Source organism: Anolis carolinensis, unplaced genomic scaffold (genome assembly GCF_035594765.1).
Source record: "Anolis carolinensis isolate JA03-04 unplaced genomic scaffold, rAnoCar3.1.pri scaffold_8, whole genome shotgun sequence".
Taxonomy (NCBI): domain Eukaryota; kingdom Metazoa; phylum Chordata; class Lepidosauria; order Squamata; family Dactyloidae; genus Anolis; species Anolis carolinensis.
The window spans coordinates 30,782,640-30,803,044 of NW_026943819.1; the positions used below are offsets into that span (position 1 = coordinate 30,782,640).

Below are 20,405 nucleotides of genomic sequence, written 5' to 3' on the forward strand. Positions count from 1 at the left end.
ACAGTCGACTGCAATATCAGAGATTAGTCTTGCCCGGATTTTCTGGTTTCTCTTCAGATCGTATTAATCTTTCTACTATAAAGGGAAACTTATAGCGGCATCATGAAATGCCCTCTTTGTTTCAAGCTGAAAGGAGGTTGCCCAAAAGGAGAGATCATTTGCCACCCAAAGAAGAAGAAGAAAAGGGGTTGCACACCCTTCCGTGTCCTAATTCGTGCACCATTGAGACCACTTGTTCCATTGTGACACAATAATTACATGCTTCAATCCAGAAGGGGTTTTTTTGTCATCTAAACGAGTGGGAAACTCCCAGGCTCAGCCCTGGAAAGGCCAATCCCGCCGTGTTTTTGCAGGAAGGGCATCTGCGGCAATGGATCCGCTCCGGCTTGGAATCCAAACTGCGGAGGAGCTGTGCTCGGCTCCCCAAACTCAGCAGCAATGACTATGAATTAATTCCCCTTAAAATGCACGGAAAAATGAACTTCCCGGCCAGTCAATAATAAAATAGATTGTGCCAATGCCTTCCACTTATCTATCTTGTTGGTGTCCATAAACACTTGTTTGAGGCTCTCCTCTCCCTTTGAGGAAGCGGAATGGCTCTCCGTCTGTGCCCTTTGCCCGCTTCTTATCAGAACGAGAGATTGTGCTTATCACACCATTGCAGTGTTTGGTACTTGTTCCAAATGGGGCCGGACAACGTTTTCTAGAGATATGAGGTGAGCTTTGGTGATCGCAAAGGCCACAAGCTGTGTTCATTCTGCAGGGTAGACCAGCCATGGGCAAAGTTGGGCTCTCCGGGTGTTTTCAACTCCCATAATTCCTAAGAGCCTACCTTGAAGGGCAGTGTGACCCCGTCCAGCTCAGGCCGTGACCCTGTGCCCTGTTCGGCCTTGCGACTGACCAGGAGGACCCCTGTCTTGTCTCCACAGCACCTTAGGGCACAGCTAAACTTGAGCATGGATGCAGTTTGATGCCATTTTAATTCCTGTGGCTCTGGAATCCAGAGAGTTGTAGTTTGGCAAGATATCGGGTGCGGCTGCACTGCACAATGAATGCAGTTTGATACCACTTCAGCTGCCTTGGTTCAATGCTATGGAATCCCGGGAATTGCACTTTGGTGCAGCCAGCTACACTGTAGAACAGGCGCAGTTAGTTTGATACCATGTTCACGGAATATAAAGACTGATTTAAGAAGACGTTGTTATGACGGATGGATTATGACCGGGGCCAAAAGTATGGTCTGTTGGCTGAATTGGAGAGAGGGTGAATCCGGTAGATGGGAAATAATAAGCGTTTTTGGAAGATACAACGAACGTTGGAGTCAAGTGACCTCTAGTGTCCCGCGCTGGTCATGCCAAGCAAGGAGCCCTGGGTGCTACACATTCCTTTGGCCAGACCCTACAGTTTTGGGCCTCCCTCGGCCGTCTCCCACCCAAGCCCTAACCAGGGCTGACCCTGCTTAGGATAGATTTATATCCCTCATGTATCTGGCTAGCAATGCAAAAGGCCAGGACACCCTCCCCATCTTGGTTGGAAAGTGGGATGTAAAATAAAACTATGATAATAGGACACAATGCCATCTCTCTCTATTTAAACATTAAATATACTCAATACAGACTCTACAGGTTGGACTGACTGACCTTGCAGTCTCCTCCGATCATATGAAATTTTGAAATTAATGTAAACAAGTAGGGTGTATGTGTGCATATATATGTATATATGCAATAAACATGCACATTATATATATATATACACACACTATATTTATATATCTGTATCTATATATCTATCCAATTCTATGATATTTAGAAACTAATTATGACATAGCTGTGTGTGTGTATTGCATGCACTCTCTCTCTCTCTCTCTCTCTCTCTCTCTCTATATATATATATATATATATATATATATTGTACATAGTTGTGTGTGTGTGTGTATATATATATATATATATATACACAGTAGAGTCTCACTTATCCAAGCTAAACAGGCCGGCAGAAGCTTGGATAAGTGAATAACTTGGATAATAAGGAGGAATTAAGGAAAAGCCTATTAAACATCAAATTAGGTTATGATTTTACAAATAAAGAACCAAAACATCATGTTATACAACAAATTTGACAGAAAAAGTAGTTCAATACGCAGTAATGCTATGTAGTAATTACTGTATTTACGAATTTAGCACCAAAATATCACGATATATTGAAAACATTGACTACAAAAATGGCTTGGATTATCCAGAGGCATATATATATATATATATATATATACACACAGAGAGAGATGTCTATATCTATCCAGTTCTATGATATTTAAAAATGACTTAATACAGGTATGTAGGTGTCTATGCTATTATAGCCTGTGTGAATTGTTTTCCCCTTGGCTCAGCTGATGAATATATGCATGGGATATAGGTTGGATTGGACGGTCTTTGTTTGTTTCCCCCCAGCTCTATGGAAATTAAGAATTAATTAGTATCAGTGTGTGTGTGTGTATGTGTGTGTGTGTGTGTGTGTGTGTATACAGTAGAGCCTCATTTATCCAACATAAACAGGCTGGCAGAACGTTGGATAAGCGAATATGTTGGATAATAAGGAGGGATTAAGGAAGAGCCTATTAAACATCAAATTAGGTTATGATTTTACAAATTAAGCACCAAAACATTTATTTATTTATTTTATTTCCCTCATTTCTATCCCACCCTTCTCACACGAAGGGACTCAGGGCGGCTCACAGTCTGGCAAAAGTTCAATGCCAATATACAATACAAAAAGATAAAACATAAGCAATTAAAACAACTGGATAATTTCACAAAATACAATAAATATATTTAAAACAATAGAATATAAAGTACTTGCACCATTCATCCGCAAAACCTTGTACATGAACCATAATCTGGACCGAGTCGAAGCCAACAGATCAATTCACTCATCAAATGCTTATAATAATAATAATAATAATAATAATAATAATAATAATAATAAAACTTTATTTATACCCTGCCACTATCTCCCTGTGGGGACTCGGGGCGGCTCACAAGGTTACAAAAGTAACAGCACAAATACATTAACAATACACACAGTTTAAAACACAAGAAGATGATAAAACAAGTTTAAACAAAGATTTAAACAACAATAATAATATCAATAGTAATAATATCAAACAACCACCAATGCGATTCAGTCAACTTCAAAGGTGGGGGCTTGTTCACAAAGCCAAGTCTTCACTTTTTCCCTAAAACTCAGAAGGGATGGAGCCTGCCGGATATCACTGGGGAAGGAGTTCCACAGCCAAAACATCGTGTTTAACAACAAATTTGATAGAAAAAATAGTCCAATACGCAGTAATGCTACATAGTAATTACTGTATTTATGAATTTAGTACCAAAACATCACAATGTATTGAAAACATTGACTACTAAAAGGCGGATTGTGTTGGATAATCCAGAACGTTGGATAAGCGAATGTTGGATAAGTGAAACTCTATATGAAATAACAACCCCTGTGCAATACGAAAGGCAATGCTACTTACTCCCTCCCTTTGAACCGGCCCCTTTCCCCTCGGCTGGGCTGGGGCAGGGTCTGCTCCGGCCCTTTAAGGCCTGCCTCTCTGGGGCCCAGGTGTGCCTTTTCCCACCCTCAGGGCAGGCAGACGGGGCTCACCTGTTGCCCCTCTCGGCTGTTGGACCTCCTCCTCCTCCTCGCCTTGCTCCCAAAGGGCCACCCTGCTTCCATCTCCAAGCCACACAGCCACCGGTGGCCCTTGGGGAGGCTCCTTCTTTCCGCACTGCTGCTTACCTGTCCCAGGTGAGTGCCTCCTTTCTTTGCACCTGCCCTTCACCCAAGCCCAAGCTGGTCCTTTCCTCTCACTTTGCTCCTCGAGGAAACTCCGGGTCTCTTGACATATTGGCCAGGTTCACCCACCAAGAAATGTTCTGTTCCTGGTTTGAGAGTATTATTTCCCGTTTAATAGTGTGGTCCTTACTTGGAAAGGAGTTGTTCTGCTCCAGAAAGTTTGTTTTCATGGCACAAACTCACCATTATTTTGTCTTTTTTTCTCTTTTTCTCTCATTTTCCCTACTTTTTTATAATAAAAATCTTGTTCTCCCACTTTCAATGTATACTAAATTTTTCTTATTTTCAATAAATACATATTTAAAAAAGAAAAAGAAAAACTAGAGCAAAATGTACTATTGCAAGATGATGTCCCTCCCACAAAGACAAAGTTTTGGCAGTTTAATAAACTTTCCCCATGTTTTTATGATAGAACTACCGTATATACTCGAATATAAGCCGAGGCATCTAATTTTACCACAAAAAAAACTGGGCAATCATTGACTCAAGTATAAGCCGAGGGTGGGAAATTTCAGAAATATAAATAGATACCAATAAAATTACATTAATTGAGGCATCAGTAGGTTAAATGTTTTTGAATATTTACATCAAGCTCTAATTTAAAATAAGACTGTCTAACTCTGATTAAATCATTATTCTCATCTTCTTCAATGTAAATGTGCTTATGTATCCTTTTAATAATAATAGAGTAAAATAATACATGTAATAATAATAATAAATCCAGGAAAATAATACATGCAATACTAAATAGAGTAGACTAATAAATGTAATGATAATAAGATCGGAGTGAAATAATAAATGTAATAATAATAATAATAATAATAATAATAATAATAATAATAGAGTAAAATAAATGTAATAGTAGTAACAATAATAGAGGACAATAATAAATGCAATAATAATAGAGAAAAATAATAAATGTACCATATATTCTTGAGTACAAGCTGACCCAAATACAAGCCAACCAGGACCCTCACCTGAGTATAAGCCGAGGGGTTTTTTTAGTCCTAAAAAAAGGGCTGAAAAACTACGCTTATACTCGAGTATATACAGTAATTAGGAAATGACATTGATAACCCAGGAACAAAAATCAAAATGTTGCATAGCACTATTATAATTTTATATTATTATAATTTTATATTATTATTATACTACTATATCATATCATATTATTAATTATTGCATTATTATATATTGTATTATATATCATTATAATATTATGTTATATTATGTATTATTATGTTGTTGCCATTATTAGTGTAATATATTATTATGATTTTATGTTATTACTGTATTATAATATTATTATTATTATTTTGCAGTTTGATAAACCTTCCCCATGTTTTTATGGTAGAAATTTTTTTAGAAAATTACATTGATAACCCAGAAACAAAAAAAAAAATCAAAATGTTCCATAGTACTATTATAATTTTATATTATTATAATAATATATTTTTGTACTATTATATATTATATCATATCATTCATTATTGTTTTATATATTATATCATATTACATATTATTATATACTATATTATGTATTACTATGTTATTATTATTGTATAACATATTATTATGATTTTATTGTATTATAATATTATTGTTGTTGTTTTTATTATTTTGCAGTTTGATAAACTTTCCCCACATTTCTATGATAGAACCAATTAGGAAATGGCATTTAAAACCCAGGAAAAAAACAAAACATCATAGCATTACATACCCTGTTTACCCGAAAATAAGACATCCCCAGAAAATAAGACCTAGTAGAGATTTTGCTGAATTGTTAAATATAAGGCCTCCCCCGAAAGTAAGACTTAGCAAAGTTTGTGTTTGAAAGCATGCCCGCTGAACAGAACACCAGAGCATGCAAGATTGGTAAATGTACGTACCATAGAGTGTTGTACATGGAAATAATGGTAGTAACAAGAAATTCTTGATAGGATTTCAGTTTGTCTGGTTATGCTGGTTTGTGATGAAAACTACTGTACAGTATATAATAAATGCTCATTTTTGTATTAATCAATAAATGTGAATTCTTCTTCATGGAAAAGTAAGACATCCCCTGAAAATAAGACCAAGAGCATCTTTGGGAGCAAAAATTAATATAAGACACTGTCTTATTTTCAGGGAAACGGTAGTAATGAGAAACTCTTGATAGGATTAACAGTTTGTCTGGTTATGCCGGTCTGTGATGACAACTACTGTACAGGATATAATAAATGCTCATTTTTGTATTAATCAATAAATGTGAATTCTTCTTCATGGAAAAGTAAGACATCCCCTGAAAATAAGACCGAGAGCATCTTTGGCAGAAAAAAATTAATATAAGACACTGTCTTATTTTCGGGGAAACACGGTAGGTCCAGGAGTGGGACTGAATGACCTTTGGGGGTCTCTTCCAGCTCCAATTTTGGGGAAGGTATTTATCCCCAAAAAGGTGAGCAATGAGCGTTAGATTCGAGTCAATACGGTATGTTCCAATACGTTGTTTGATGGATGTCTTGTGCTCCGCCTCGAGCTGAGAGGGGAGGCAGGCGAGACGTGGTGGTGGTGGTGGTGAGTTGCGTCTTGGCCCAGCCGGCCGTGCGAGGTGGGCTCTGCTTGTGACAAGGCTTCTTCTTCTCCTTCTGTTACTCACAATGTGCACCTTGCTTTTCCACTATTGCAACCTCATTGTTTTTAATTTGATGTTTTAATTATGTGTTGTGTTTTTTCACCTACTGTGTATATTTTATTATTGGTTTTCGTTTTTGTCCTTTGATGTTTTATATTTTATCATTGCTTGTATTTTGATTTTGCTGTAAGCCGCCCCGAGTCCCCTTTGGGGAGATGGAGGCGGGATATAAATAAACTTATTCTTATTCTCATTCTCCCTGACCAGGCGGCCCTTCCTCGGATGCAGGGCGCGTGTGTGGACGCCCGGCCGGGCCCCCCGCTGCTGCCGGCCCCCCCGCCGGAGGTGCTGGGCTCGGTCCTGAGCGAGCGCTTTGGCCCGCTGCCCTTCATGGCCCCCATCACGCGCATGCGGAGGAAGCCGTCCGGCCACTACTTCCCCACCGAGAACCGGGAGCAGGTCCTGGGCCGCCGCCGGGCCGCCAACGCCAAGGAGCGGGAGCGGGTGAGGCCTGCGCACAGCACACCACGGTTCGGGCCATGTGGCCAATGTATTCCCGCTGCGTTCTCTCCTGACGTTAGGCCTGCATCTGTGGCTGAGGGCACCTTCAGAGGTTTTGCTGGCAGTGCAGCAAATAGAGTTTTCCAAGTCAGTCAATGAGTGTATCTGCGTAGAGGTAGCCTGGCTGTTATTGCCTGGAGGCACCCTCTGAGGATTAACTTTCACTTGATTGTTACCCAAGCCTCGCTTATCCAAGCCTCTGGATTATCCAAGCCATTTTTGTAGTCAATGCTTTCAATATATCGTGATATTTTGGTGTTAAATTCGTAAATACAGTAATTACTACATAGCGTTAATGTGCAATGAACTACCTTTTCTGTCAAATTTGTTGTATAACATGATGTTTTGGTGCTTAATTTGTAAAATCTTAACCTAATTTGATGTTTAATAGGCTTTTCCTTAATCCCTCCTTATTATCCAAGATATTCGCTTATCCAAGCTTCTGCCGGCCCGTTTAGCTTGGATAAGTGAGACTCTACTGTACTGGCAACCAGACTTGGTTCATTTCCATGGTTTCCTCCCGTTCTCTGCTTGTGGATTTCAGGGGCTTCTCTTTGTTGTCTGACATGAAGCACACGAAAGGCACCGCAGACTGATTCAACCAGAGAAATTGGCCATAGCAGAGCCCTTGATGAACCAACCTGGACGCAGAATATGATTGGAGAACTCAGAAATGCTAGGCATTATGTCAGGCAACACAGAGAAGCCACTGACATCCACAAGAAGCACATGGACAATTTCAACAGAAAGCAGGAAGCCACAAAAAGGAACACAATCTGGCTCCCAACATTAAAAAAAAAAATAGAACCAAGACAGTAAATAAAGAACACCACTTGGAAACAGGGGAATTCCAGACAGCAAACAATCAAGGGTCAGTTGACACCTGCTAAGCCGAGGGTGCCTCCAGGCAACAGAGGTCAGGCTGCCTCTATGCAGAGATCTTCACAGGTTGACTTTGCAGCTTCATCGGTATTCAGTGCTGTTCAAGCTTGCTGATTGCAACTTTCAGATTTACTTTAAATGGACAAGGATTCTTTCTCCCACCCTGGACACCATTTCACAGGGATGGAGATACACACACACACACACACACACACACATATATACACGGTGGGACAATCACCCGGAAAAAGCAATAAAAGAGCCCTAATGCCTTGAAAGTGAAGTTCTTATCGGAGTCAATGTTGACTCTAGATAAGGTAGGCAAACTGTGCCGGTTTGACTGGAGGAACCTCCGCAGACTTTGGCGGGAGGCAGACTCTGCAGAGCTGAATGGCACTTTTATTTATTTTTAACTCCTGAATTTAATTCATTTTCCTTTCCCCTAAGTTGGCTCCGGTTTGAGAAGAGGGCCACACTGTCAGTGTGCGCATGCAGCTCTCACTCCAGATCCATCGCTGCCAAATCCTTGAGGGATCTACGCGGTGGAATGACTGCAAGGCCCATCGCTACGGGGTCCTGGGAGGCGTCCTTTTGCTGAAGGATTGCAGCTCCCAGGATTCGATAGCCTTGAGCCACGGCGGACAAACTGCGTTCGTTCTACGGTGTAGGAGTTGTGCTTTGGCAAAGGATGCTAAATACAACAAAGTACAGTAGAGTCTCACTTACCCAACATAAACGGGCCGGCAGAATGTTGGATAAGCGAATATCTTGGATCATAAGGAAGGATTAAGGAAAAGCCTATTAAACATCAAATTACATTATAATTTTACAAATTAAGCACCAAAACATCATGTTTTACAACAAATCAAGAGAAAAAGCAGTTCAATACACAAGAATGTTATGTAGTAATTACTGTATTTACGAATTTAGCACCAATGTATTGAAAAGATTGACTACAAAAACATTGACTACTAAAAGGCCGACGGCATTGGATAATCCAGAACGTTGGATAAGCGAATGTTGGATAAGTGAGACTCTACTATAGTACTATATACAGTAGAGTCTCGCTTATCCAACATAAACGGGGCGTTGGATAAGCAAAAATGTTGCATAATAAGGAGGGATTAAGGAAAAGCCTTTTAAACATCAAATTACGTTATGATTTTACAAATTAAGCAGCAAAACATGTTATACAACAAATTTGACAGAAAACGTAGTTCAATGCGCAGTAATGTTATGTAGTAATTACTGTATTTGTGAATTTAGCACCAACATTTCACAATTTATTTAAAAATTGACTACAAAAACTTTGACTACTAAAAGGCAAACTGCATTGGATAATACAGAACCTTGGATAAGCAGAGCTGAGACTCTACTATCTACAGAGCCGGTCCAACAATGAGGCGAATTAAGTGGTTGCTTGGGGCGCAAAACATATGGGGGCGCAGTCGAGACTGCTTTTTCTGTTGATTTGTTGTAAAACATGATGTTTTGGTGCTTAATTTGTAAAATGTTAATGTAATTTGATGTTTAATAGACTTTTCCTTAATCCCTCCTTATTATCCAACATTTTTGCTTATCCAACACTTTTATTTATTAGTGATTGGTTGGGGGGGGGGGGCGGCAAACTTCTGTTTGCCTACACTTGAAAAATACCTAGGGGCGGCTCTGCTATCTATTATATGTTAAATGTAATATTATGAATAATATTACAGTATAGTGGTATAGTAATATATAATGCTACTAGCTGTGCCAGGCCACCCGTTGCTGTGGCGAAGTATGGTGGTCTGGGAAATAAACTATTGAGGAATTGGTGGTAGTTAAGGTAAAGGGTAAAGGTTTCCCCCTGACATTACGTCCATTATAAATGGGTTATATAGCTGTGTGGAAGGGCCTTGAGTCTACACTGCCATATAATCCAGTGCAAATTAGATAATCTGTGGAAGAGGCCTAAGAGAGGGCTAAGTCTGCCTGTCCCCTGGGCTGAGTTGGTTGCTAGGAGTCCAAGTGGGCAAAGATTAGTCCTCTAAGTGGCAGCAATTGGACAAAAACAATTATTCCTTTCCCTCTAATTAGGACTTTATTTTTCTTTTCTTTTTGTTGTATCAACCTAGAGGCATGGATGATGGGTTGTGTTGTCAAATTTTGAGGTTGGGGGGCCTGTAGTTTTGTTGTTTTGTTGGTCGCCGTGATGCCATCACTCATTTATATATATAGATTATTGTGCTATGCTAATAATATAATGTATTGTAGTTATGTATAACTTATAAGCCACTCTGAGTCCCCTTTGGGGTGAGAGAGGGCGGGGTCTAAATGTAGTAAGTAAATAAACAGGACAAACAAAGGCCTCTCCCTAGGATTCCATGGCATCGGGCCGTGGCCGTTGACCTGCGCTCACTCCAGATGCGCCTGTTGTACCGTCTGCTTTAACCCCCGTGGAGACACACCCAGGGAGTTGCAGCACGGGAGGCTCTCTGGTTGCTTTTCTGCAGGTCTCGGGATGCTGTGGAACGTTGCCATGGCAACTGAGGTGGAATCATAGCGCTCCAACAGTGTGGTGTGGTTCAAATCTGGGCTGGGTGGGCCCAAGGCCCGCCGAGTTTCACGAACCCCTCCTTCTCCGGCCCCGAAACAGATCCGGAATTTGAACAGCGGGTTCTCCAAGCTCAAGTCCATCGTGCCGCTCATCCCGAAGGACCGGAAGCCCAGCAAGGTGGACATGCTGAAGGCGGCCTCCGAATACATCCGCCTCTTGCGCCTCATCCTGGAGGAGAACCAGGGCGCCGAGGTAGGAGCAGAGCCCCCTTGCGGTCACCTTCACCCCTCCGGCCGGCCGGCCTGCCCGCTCGGACGCTGTGCGGTCGTTGGCCAAGGCCCCTGAGTTACAAGCATCCGACTTACAAGGGACTCCTAGTTAAGAACGGGGCCAAACTGGGTGGCCTTTGAGGATCCGTTCCAAATCTAGGATACCACACCTAGCTCATATATAGATATAGGCCAGGCATGGGCCAACTTTGGCCCTCTGTGCAGGTGTTTTGGACTGCAACTCCCACCATTCCTAACAGCCTCAGGCCCTTTCCTTTCCCCCCTCAGCCGCTTAAGCAGAAAATAATAATCTATATAAAAATGTACTGTTCAATGTGTTGTCGAAAGCTTTCATGGCTGGGATCACAGGGTTGCTGTATGTTTTTTGGGCTGTCTGGTCATGTTCTAGAAGTATTCTCTCCTGACGTTTCGCCCACATCTATGGCAGGCATCCTCAGAGGTTGTGAGTTATGGAGAAACTAAACAAAGAAGATTCATATATATCTGTGGAGAGTCCAGGGTGAGAGAAGACTCTTGTCAGTTGGAGGCCAGCGTGAATGATGTAGTTAATCGTCTTAATTAGCATTGAATAGCTTATTATAATGGCTTTTTCCTGCCTGGGGGCAATCCTTTGTTAGCTGCCCCTGTTTCCAATGTCTGGGACTTCTCTGTTTTCAGAGTGTTGCTTCTTATTTACTGTTCTGATTTTTGAGTTTTTTAATACTGGTTGATCTACTCACATTTGCATGTTTTCCAACTGGTAGCTTGGCAGAAGCTGGGGCTAACAGCTCCCTGGATTCGAGCTGCCAACTTTTTGATCAGCAAGCTCAGCGGTTTAAGCCACTGTGTCACCGGAGGCTCCTATATATTATTAGTATTAGAACTATTATATTATTATTAGTATTATGATATTATTATCTTACATCAACAGGCCATCCTGGGGGCTCTAGTTTTACAAGGTGTTTTGCATTCTCTGGTGCATCACCAAATGCCCACTCCGGGGATCCCATAGCGTGGGGTCAAGTAGGGTTAAACTGCATGCGCTCTCATTGTGGGTGTGCCTTTCCCCCGACTTGTACCCTCAACGTGCCATTTGTGTCTCTTGCCCTTCCGTTCTTTGTGACCAGGAGGCGCAGGGTCCGCACTCGTATCCGTCGCCCCGGCCCAATCCGGTGCCCGGCGCCACCCAGAACAGCCTGCCCGCGAGCGCTGCGTCCTCCGGCTGCTACGTCAAGGCGGAGAGCGGCGTGGAAGTGGTCTGGGCGAACCCCATGGTGGAGGCCACGGCTTCGTGTCCCTGGGGCCAAGCCCTCTTGCCCGCTTACGTCGGGATTGTGGAGCTGCACAAAAACGGGTAGACGCCGCTGCTGCCGCCGGTAAGCCTCCCCTTTCATGGCCTGGCTGAGGTCGCTTTGTTTTCACTTCTCCAACTATTTATGATGACGCTCTCTGTTGATGTTTGGCCATCATTGATTGATTCATGACACGTGTGCCCCACTTTTCCCCAGCCAAGGGCCTAATAATAATAATAATAATAATAATAATAATAATAATAATAATAATAAAACCAGTGCAGGTGGTCCCGGTGGTGATGGGCACACTGGGTGCCGTGCCAAAAGATCTCAGCCACCAGCATTTGGAAACAATAGACATTGACAAAATTACGATCTGCCAGTTGCAAAAGGCCACCCTGCTGGGATCTGCACGCATCATCCGAAAATACATCACACAGTCCTAGACACTTGGGAAGTGTTCGACTTGTGATTTTGTGATATGAAATCCAGCATATCTATCTAGTTTTCTGTGTCATAATAAAATAATAATAATAATAATAATAATAATAATAATAATATTCTTTTTGTACCCCGCCACCATCTCCCCAGAGGGACTCGGGGCGGCTCACAGATATAAAACAAGCATACAGTGGTATCAAATACAAAAACACACAAATAAATTTAAAAGGCATAAAATAAAATCACAATCATTGTAAGACACACGATAAAACACAGCAATAAAATCATAAAATGAGCTGGACAAAGTGCACTGAGTGAAACTTGTAAACATGACCCAAATATAAGCCAACCAGGACCCTCACCCGAGTAGAATCCGAGGGGGGCTTTTTCAATCTTTTTCAGTCTTTAAAAAAGGGCTGAAAAATTAGGCTTATACTCGAATATATACAGTATCTTTAAAAACAGAGTACAATAAACAACCATTTAAATAAAATAAAATACTAAAACACAACTAAAAACAATTAAAAGCATTTGAATCCCCGGTGTACATACCATAGCACCGGTAACCAAACTGTCTTTCAGAATCCCCCTTTCGAATTGGATGGAAGACCCTCCCTCGAGACCAAGCACTTTGAAGCTCCTTCGTGGCCTTCTCTCTTCTCCATCTGCACTTGTCTTGTTTACAGCAAAGAAATAAATAAATACATTGGCAATGCTAACTAAGTGGGCTGTGCTTACATGTGTGCGCTCCAATATTCAGTGTGAAATTCATTGCAGAAGGAAAGAAACTTGTACTTGTGTTGCTCTTGTTGAGTTTTTTTCTGCTCGCACCCCTTGTTTGCTTTCAAGCCTGGTTTAAACTAGGACATCTGTTATAGAACTCCAAGTCCAGTCGTGACCGACTCTGGGGGTTGGTGCTCATCTCCATTTCTAAGCCGAAGAGCCAGCGTTGTCCGTAGACACCTCCAAGGTCATGTGGCTGATGGCATGACTGCATGGAGTGCCATTACCTTCCCACCGGAGCGGTACCTATTGATCTACTCACATTGGCATGTTTTCGAACTGCTAGGTTGGCAGAAGCTGGAGCTAACAGCAGGTGCTCACTCCGCTCCTGGGATTTGAACCTGTGACCTTTCGGTCTGCAAGTTCAGCAGCTCCGTGCTTTAATGCACTTCGCCACCCTAGAGTTCTGTATTTTTTGTTATCCTGCACCAATATCTAACCATATTGGTATCATAACAGGTTATGAATGCTGCTGTTGCTCAGTTGCATAGTCGTCTCCGACTCTTTGTGACCCCATGGACCAGTCCAGGCCAGAGCTCCCTGTCGGCCGTCACCGCCCAGTTCCTTCAAGGTCAGGCCAGTCCCTTCAAGGATCCCGTCCATCCATCTCGCCCTTGGTCGGCCTCTCTTCCTGTTTCCTTCCATTTTCCCCAACATCGTGATCTTCTCCAAGCTTTCCTGTCTCCTCATGATGTGGCCAAAATACTTCCCTCCAGTGAGCAGCCACTGGGCCTTATTTCCTGGAGGATGGACTGGCTGGACCTTCTTGCCAAGGTCCAAGGCACCCTCAGGATGTTCCTCCAGCACCAGAGTCCAAAAGCGCCTCCCTTCCTTCCTTCGCTCAGCCTTCCTGATGGTCCAGCTCTCGCAGCCATAGGTTACTATGGGCAGCTCAGTGCTTAACACACTTTGCCACCCTAGACTTCTGTGTTTTTTGTTATTCTGCACCAATGTCTAACCTTATTGGTCTCGTAATCATAACAGGTTATGAATATATCCCTAATACCCCTCAGCCCCCCCCCCCCCCCGGCTTGGCTAAATGGCTGGTTCTGGGCCAAACATCCCTCTCCGGGTACCAGGGAGGCGGGCGCTGCTGGCTCAGCCTCCTCCTGCACTGGCGCCGTCTGCCGGAGGGGGGCGCCGGGGAGGGGAGGGGAGGGGAGGGGAGGGCGTGCCCCCCCCCCCTCTTCGGAGGGATCCGGGCCTCCTTTGCGCCTTGCTGCCTTTTGCGCTCCGAGGCGCATCGTGGGCCCAGGAGGGAGAAGCCGAAGGGGAGGGGGAGGAGGAGGAGGAGGAGGAGGAGGAGGAGGGAGGGGAGGAGGAGGGGGAGGGGGGGCGGCGTCACCCCCATCCCCGCCCTCGCCCTCCTCTCCCCCGCCCCTTCCTCTCCCAGCAACGGGGCCTTGGGAGGAGGCAGGCAGGCAGGCAGAGGATGGAGACGGAGATGCTCTCCGCACAAGGTAAGCGTCTTGGGCTCTTTTGTGTTGCCTCCCTCCCTCCATCCCTCCCTCCCTCCCTCCTGCCAGGTCTTTCTTGCGTGTTTATGGACACACGGATCCCAGACACGGGGAGCCCGCGGTGCCAAAGCCAAGGGTGGGTGGGTGGGCGAGGGGAGGGGATGCGGCCTTTCCTGGGCACAGCCTGCGGGATTGCCGCCCGCGCGCCCTCCCTTCGCCATCCCCATTTTGCAGCAGAATCTGAGGCTTTTTCTCGGGGACGGGGGGGGGGGGGGAAAGAGAGGCATTGTCTTTGCAGCATTGTTGGGGGGCTCCTGTTGTTTCCAGTGCGAGGAGGGGGAGGAGGAGGAGGAGGGGGGGGAGCATCTGGCTGGCAACCAGCATCTCCCCAGTTGCTGCCACAGAGGGTCTCCCTCCCCCCTCCCCCTCCCCCCCTCCCCCCTCCCTCCATGGCAATCACACAAACCCCAGGAGAGCTTTTCCTCTCCTTTTGGGGGCTTTGGCTGCAAAACGTGGGCCTGTCAATATTTATTTTATAGAAATGCATTTTAATTTAATATGTATCTGTGATGTTGTTTTTATCTTGTATTGCATTTTTTTAAAAAAATCTCATTGTTTTAGTGGATCTTGTGTATTGTATGCTATGTTGTTGTCCTATTCTCGTTGTAAGCCGCCCCGGGTCCCCGTGGGGAGAGGGTGACGGGGTATAAATAAAGTTATTATTATTATTATTATTTTTCGTGTCAGGAGCAACTTGAGTCGCTTCTGGTGTGAGAGAATTGGCTGTCTGCAAGGACGTTGCCCAGGGGATGCCCGGTTGTTATGATGTTTTTACCATCCTTGTGGGAGGCTTCTCTCATGTCTCCGCATGGAGATGGAGCTGAGAGAGGGAGCTCATCCGCGTTCGCCCCGGGTGGGATTCGAACCTGGCAGCCTTCAGGTCAGCAGTCCAACCATCTGGGGCCTCAATAATAATAATAATAATAATAATAATAATAATAATAATCTTACTATGTGTACTTATAGAATTTTTGCAATGTCTCTGTGTTTTGTCTGTGCTGTGACCCACCTCAAACCACAAGGAAAGGTGGGTAAGAAATATTCATAATAATATACTGTTATTAATACTATGTCAGGGCTGTGTGCAAGAAAGCCTTTGCTTTCGTGTGCTCTGGCGTTTGTCTGTTGCAGGGCACAAACAAGGAAGGGGCGGAGGAAAAGGGCATCTTTAAGGAGGGGTTTGTTTGGGTAGACGGGCACTTTTGTGGGCCGCGGCTCCCTCCACGACTCCTTTGGAGGATGTAGGCACATAGCCTTGCGATGCCCACAGGTTTCGTGCCCCATTTGGGTTTGGGGAAGGGGGCTTGGCCCTGGTTCCTCTGTGGGCACCTCTTCCTTTTGTCTCCTCCCTTTCCAGCCACAGTCCCTGCCCTTCCTCTGCCTTTTCTCCCCTCAAAAACAGCCCTTCCAAGGGGAGCCATGAGTCACGGCCCTGCTTGTCTTTGGCCGTCGTGAACAGGCAGGAAAGATCTCTAGCCGTTGCTCGGGACCCCCGTTCCTCCTTCCATTGTGGCCCCAAACCCACTGCACTGTATGTCCACCACAAGTGAATCTACGCCGAGGAGTTAATGCAGTTTGGCACCCCCTTTAACTGCCATGGCCCAAAGCCATAGGGCCCTGGGAGTTGGGGTTTTGCAAGGTTGGTCTTACGCTTTCTCTGCCGAAGAATGTTAGGGCCTTGCCAAACTCTGAATCCCAGGAGCCCTGGCAGCTAAAGCGGGGCCAAACTGTGCTTAGTCTAGAGTGTAGAGGCATCCCAGCGCTCCTTTTGGGACCCCCTCAATGCTAGTCAATGCGAGACCCACACGAGAGAGAGACTTCCTTGGCCAACCACTTGAACTAACCTCTTTTTGCCCTCTTGACCACTCATTGCCTCTTGGTTTTCCAGCTATTTCTGATTTCTGGAGGCCCCAAGGCAAGTCCCTGGTGGCCATAGGGTTTGCTTGGTCAGGTTTAATCTAAGGAGGTTGTGTTTCCTGCCATTTGGCAGGGTCGCTCTGCCATCTCACTTCTTTGGTTGCTATTAAAATGTCCTAGTTTCTCTCTCTTCTTCCTGCCTTCCTTCTTTATCCTCGGCTTACTTTGGTTGCTGCAAACTGGGTCCGAAATGCAAAGAGCGGAGAGCAAGAGGAGAGGAGAAGGGGCACCTTTTCCAATTGGAGCAATGCGTTCCAGTTTGAAATGGTGTTTGGTGCAAGAGGGTTGGACTAGATGGCCCTTGGGAACCCTTCCAACGCTATGATTACATGACAGGCTTTTGCAGTCTCTGGGTGGAACCCGCCCCTCAATTCCCGGCTGTCATTTTGAGAGGCTCAAAGAATATCGGGAGGATTGTGGCCGGTAAGGGTGAGGTTCGAGCGTACAATTGCTTGCCCACATTATTCAGGGATTTATTAAAAGCCTTGATTAATTGCCATTTGGGCCAGCAGAGCTCCTAAAGTTAGGCACCATCATATAAACCTGAAAGCACAATACTATTTTGCCATTGCTGTACATCATTACTTTTGACATCCAGTGTTTTGGGATCCTGGGAGTTGTAGTTTGGTGAGGCAAAAAACCTTGCAAAACTGCAACTCCCAACATTCCATAGCAGTGAGCAATGTTAGTTCAAGTGGCATCAAACTGCATTAATTCTACAGTCTGCTGGCATTACGAGGTATGGAAATGTTGCTGTGTGGTTGTTGTTGTTGTTGACTCTTGTCCTGCCTTTATCCCCAAATGGGGACTCTAAGCATCTTGCCTGGACAGGAGTGAATGCAGATTAAAGCGCGTGTACAAAGCCACGAGTCAAGGGGGACTGGGGGGGGGGGGGGGCTGCTGAAATTGAATTAAGATCTTGGGGAATGGCAACCTTTGATGCAAATCCATTAAGAAGACAAAAGTCAGCGAAAGAGCATGCGATTGAAAGCGCTTGCAGACAGATTTTGAAAAAAGGAACAGAATAGTTTTCTCTTGCCGATCGAAGCGGAAAGGAAGGAAGGCCGTTTCAAAATCCAGGGCCAACACACTGTAGACTGAATGCAGTTTGACGCCACTTGAGCTGTTATAGCTCCTGGGAGTTGTAGTTTCACAAGGTCTTTTGCCTTGCGTGCTAAATAGTGCTGGCGATTCTCCAAGCTGCAACTCCCATTGAGTGAAAGCAGTGTCAAACTGCATTCATTCCAGTGTAAATGCCCCCATGGGCATGCATTAAAGTGGGATCATAGCGCTATAACTGCCCGGTGCGAATGGCTCTCCTGTTGCTGGCGGTGGTTGGGACTCCTTTCCCTTTGGAAGCAGTGCGTCCTTTCTGGGATTCAGTGTGAACTTTGAAGGGACTGCCTGCTTTGGAGGCAACGCCTTGGAGAGCACTTTTCAAGTTTGGAGTAAAACCCAGAGCGGATGCTGCAGCGTGCTGCCTTGGGAGCGCCCAGTGGTGACACCCGTGCCAGTGGACGTCTGGATTTCCTGCAGGCACAGCGGGGGCTTCGTTCCTCATCTCATGCGCTGTTGAGACAAGTCCCCCCCCCCCCCCCCCCCCCCAAACACAGTCATCTCTCCTCTCTTGGCTTGTCACTTCCCACTGAATAAATCATTCCCTTTAACTTGCCATCTTCCTCAGTTGCAGAAGCGCATCTCCTCCCAGGTCTGCTCTATTCTTTGCTTGCGCAGCTCAGAAAAAGCCACATTTCTGTTGCCATGGCTATGCTTGTTCCCTTGATGCGAGGATGCAGCAAACAGGTTGCGCAAGGAGAGCCTCGCCTCTGTTCTTTTTAAAAGACGTGGTTGGTTTTAATCCCCGACTGAGCTGGAGGCGCCCACGCCTGCAAGAGACGTGACTCCGTTCCGGGTTTTAGTCCGAACTTCATCGGGTGGTTGCACCGAAGGCCTGTTTAGTATGAACATTGAAGGTGTTGATGACCTAAAGGCTCTTTCCAGGTACAGCAGAGTCTCACTTATCCAAGCTAAACAGGCCGGCAGAAGCTTGGATAAGCAAATATCTTGGATAATAAGGAGGGATTAAGGAAAACCCTATTAAACATCAATTTATTTATTATTTATTTACAGTATTTATATTCCACCCTTCTTTCTCACTCCGAAGGGGACTCAGGGCGGATTACAATGAACACATATATGGCAAACATTCAATGCCAACAGACAAACAACATACAGTAGACAGACTCAGAGGCATTTTTAACATTTTTCCAGCTTCACGATTCTGGCCACAGGGGGAGCTGTTGCTTCACCGTCCAGTAGTGGCTGTACTTCCTCATTCCTTTCCCTGTGTTTTGCTGGCAGTTTTAAATTAGTTAAATTAGCCTCCTGCATAAAGCGTCCCTAAATTTCCCTAATTGACAGATGCAACTGTCTTTCGGGGCTGCATAAGTCAACAGCAAGCCGGGGCTATTAATGGTCGGAGGCTTAACCCGACCCGGGCTTCGAACTCATGACCTCTCGGTCAGTAGTGATTTATAGCAGCTGGTTACTAGCCAGCTGCGCCACAGCCCGGCCCCACAGCCCAGTTATGATTTTACAAATTAAGCACCAAAACATCATGTTTTACAACAAATTTGACAGAAAAAGCAGTTCAATACTTAGTAATGTTATGTTGTAATTACTGTATTTACGAATTTAGCACCAAAATATCATGATATATTGAAAACATTGACTACAAAAATGGCTTGGATAATCCAGAAACTTGGATAAGTGAGACTCTACAGTATTTATGTCGCAGGTGAAAGTCAAGGCTTCACTCTCTTTGCACTGTTTGAAGCCAGAAGGTACAGGGAGGCCTTCTCATCCTTTCCAACCTGTCTTTGTTTTGCTGGCCTTCCGCAGATACCCAAGACTTCAGAAAATACGACAATTAGAGATATAGGATGGGGTGTGTGTGTGCTAGTACATGAAGTGAGTTATAGTTTCCAAATCACAACCTCCCCAAACCGCTGCAAACTGGATAGCAAGTGTCCCAGAAGCAAGCGAGATACAGCAGAGTCCTTCCTTCCTTGGGGAAAACGTGCTTCAGCCTGTCTCTCAGCAGAGTCCAACTGACCTTATCTACACACTTTTCAGTAAACTCACAGGTTCAGGTTTCATCCAAAATATCCAGAGGCTTTGATCTTCACGGTTGCAATATATACAGTCAGGATACGCAGATCCACTTTCAGGCGTGTCCTTACAAACAAGATTTCAGATAGTCACACGCAACACAGGCAGATATGCAGACAGAGTCACACAGGAGAGAGGAAGATGGAGCCTTTCGCCCTCCTTGTGTCGCTACCGGCGGATAGGTCATCACTAAGGGACACTGGCTGATGAAACCCCTTCGCAGCCACCTTCACATGCTTATGACTCAGCTATTGCATCGTGACATTCACAGCCACGCCCAGGTGTGCTCTCAATATACCACATGTCCATCAAACAGCATTTTCTCTGCGATAAGAAATGCTTTGCCTTTTGTGTTGCCGAAGGCTTTCATGGCCGGAATCCCAGGGTTGTTATGAGGCATATACCTCACAACCTCTGGAGATGCCTGCCATAGATGTGGGTGAAACTTTAGGAGAGATTGCTTCTGGAACATGACCATACAGCCCGGAAACCGCACAACAACCCTGCTTTGCCTTTTATATCTAACAATCTGGCTTGAAAATAGTCAGTGAGAAAGGCATTGAGGAGTCT

At 44.7% G+C, this 20,405-nt stretch overlaps 2 protein-coding genes across 3 annotated transcripts in view; both read left to right on the top strand.

Annotated features, from left to right (window-relative positions):
* The first annotated feature begins 3,719 nt into the window (after positions 1 to 3,719).
* On the top strand, positions 3,720 to 13,166 carry figla (folliculogenesis specific bHLH transcription factor). The gene is made up of 5 exons (XM_062960975.1): positions 3,720 to 3,804; positions 6,734 to 6,970; positions 10,545 to 10,697; positions 11,842 to 12,090; positions 13,030 to 13,166. The coding sequence occupies exons 2-4, from the start codon at positions 6,749 to 6,751 to the stop codon at positions 12,070 to 12,072; spliced, it is 606 nt and encodes a 201-aa protein (XP_062817045.1). The 5' UTR covers positions 3,720 to 3,804; positions 6,734 to 6,748; the 3' UTR covers positions 12,073 to 12,090; positions 13,030 to 13,166.
* A 1,365-nt stretch (positions 13,167 to 14,531) lies between these two features.
* add2 (adducin 2) overlaps positions 14,532 to 20,405 on the top strand; it is a 51,477-nt gene continuing 45,603 nt past the window's right edge. The window contains exon 1 of one of the 2 annotated variants that reach the window (XM_003228517.4): positions 14,532 to 14,690. The gene's annotated coding sequence lies outside the window, so the exon portion shown is untranslated. The remainder of the gene's footprint in view (positions 14,691 to 20,405) is intronic. The other variant, XM_008122228.3, reaches the window with a different exon arrangement.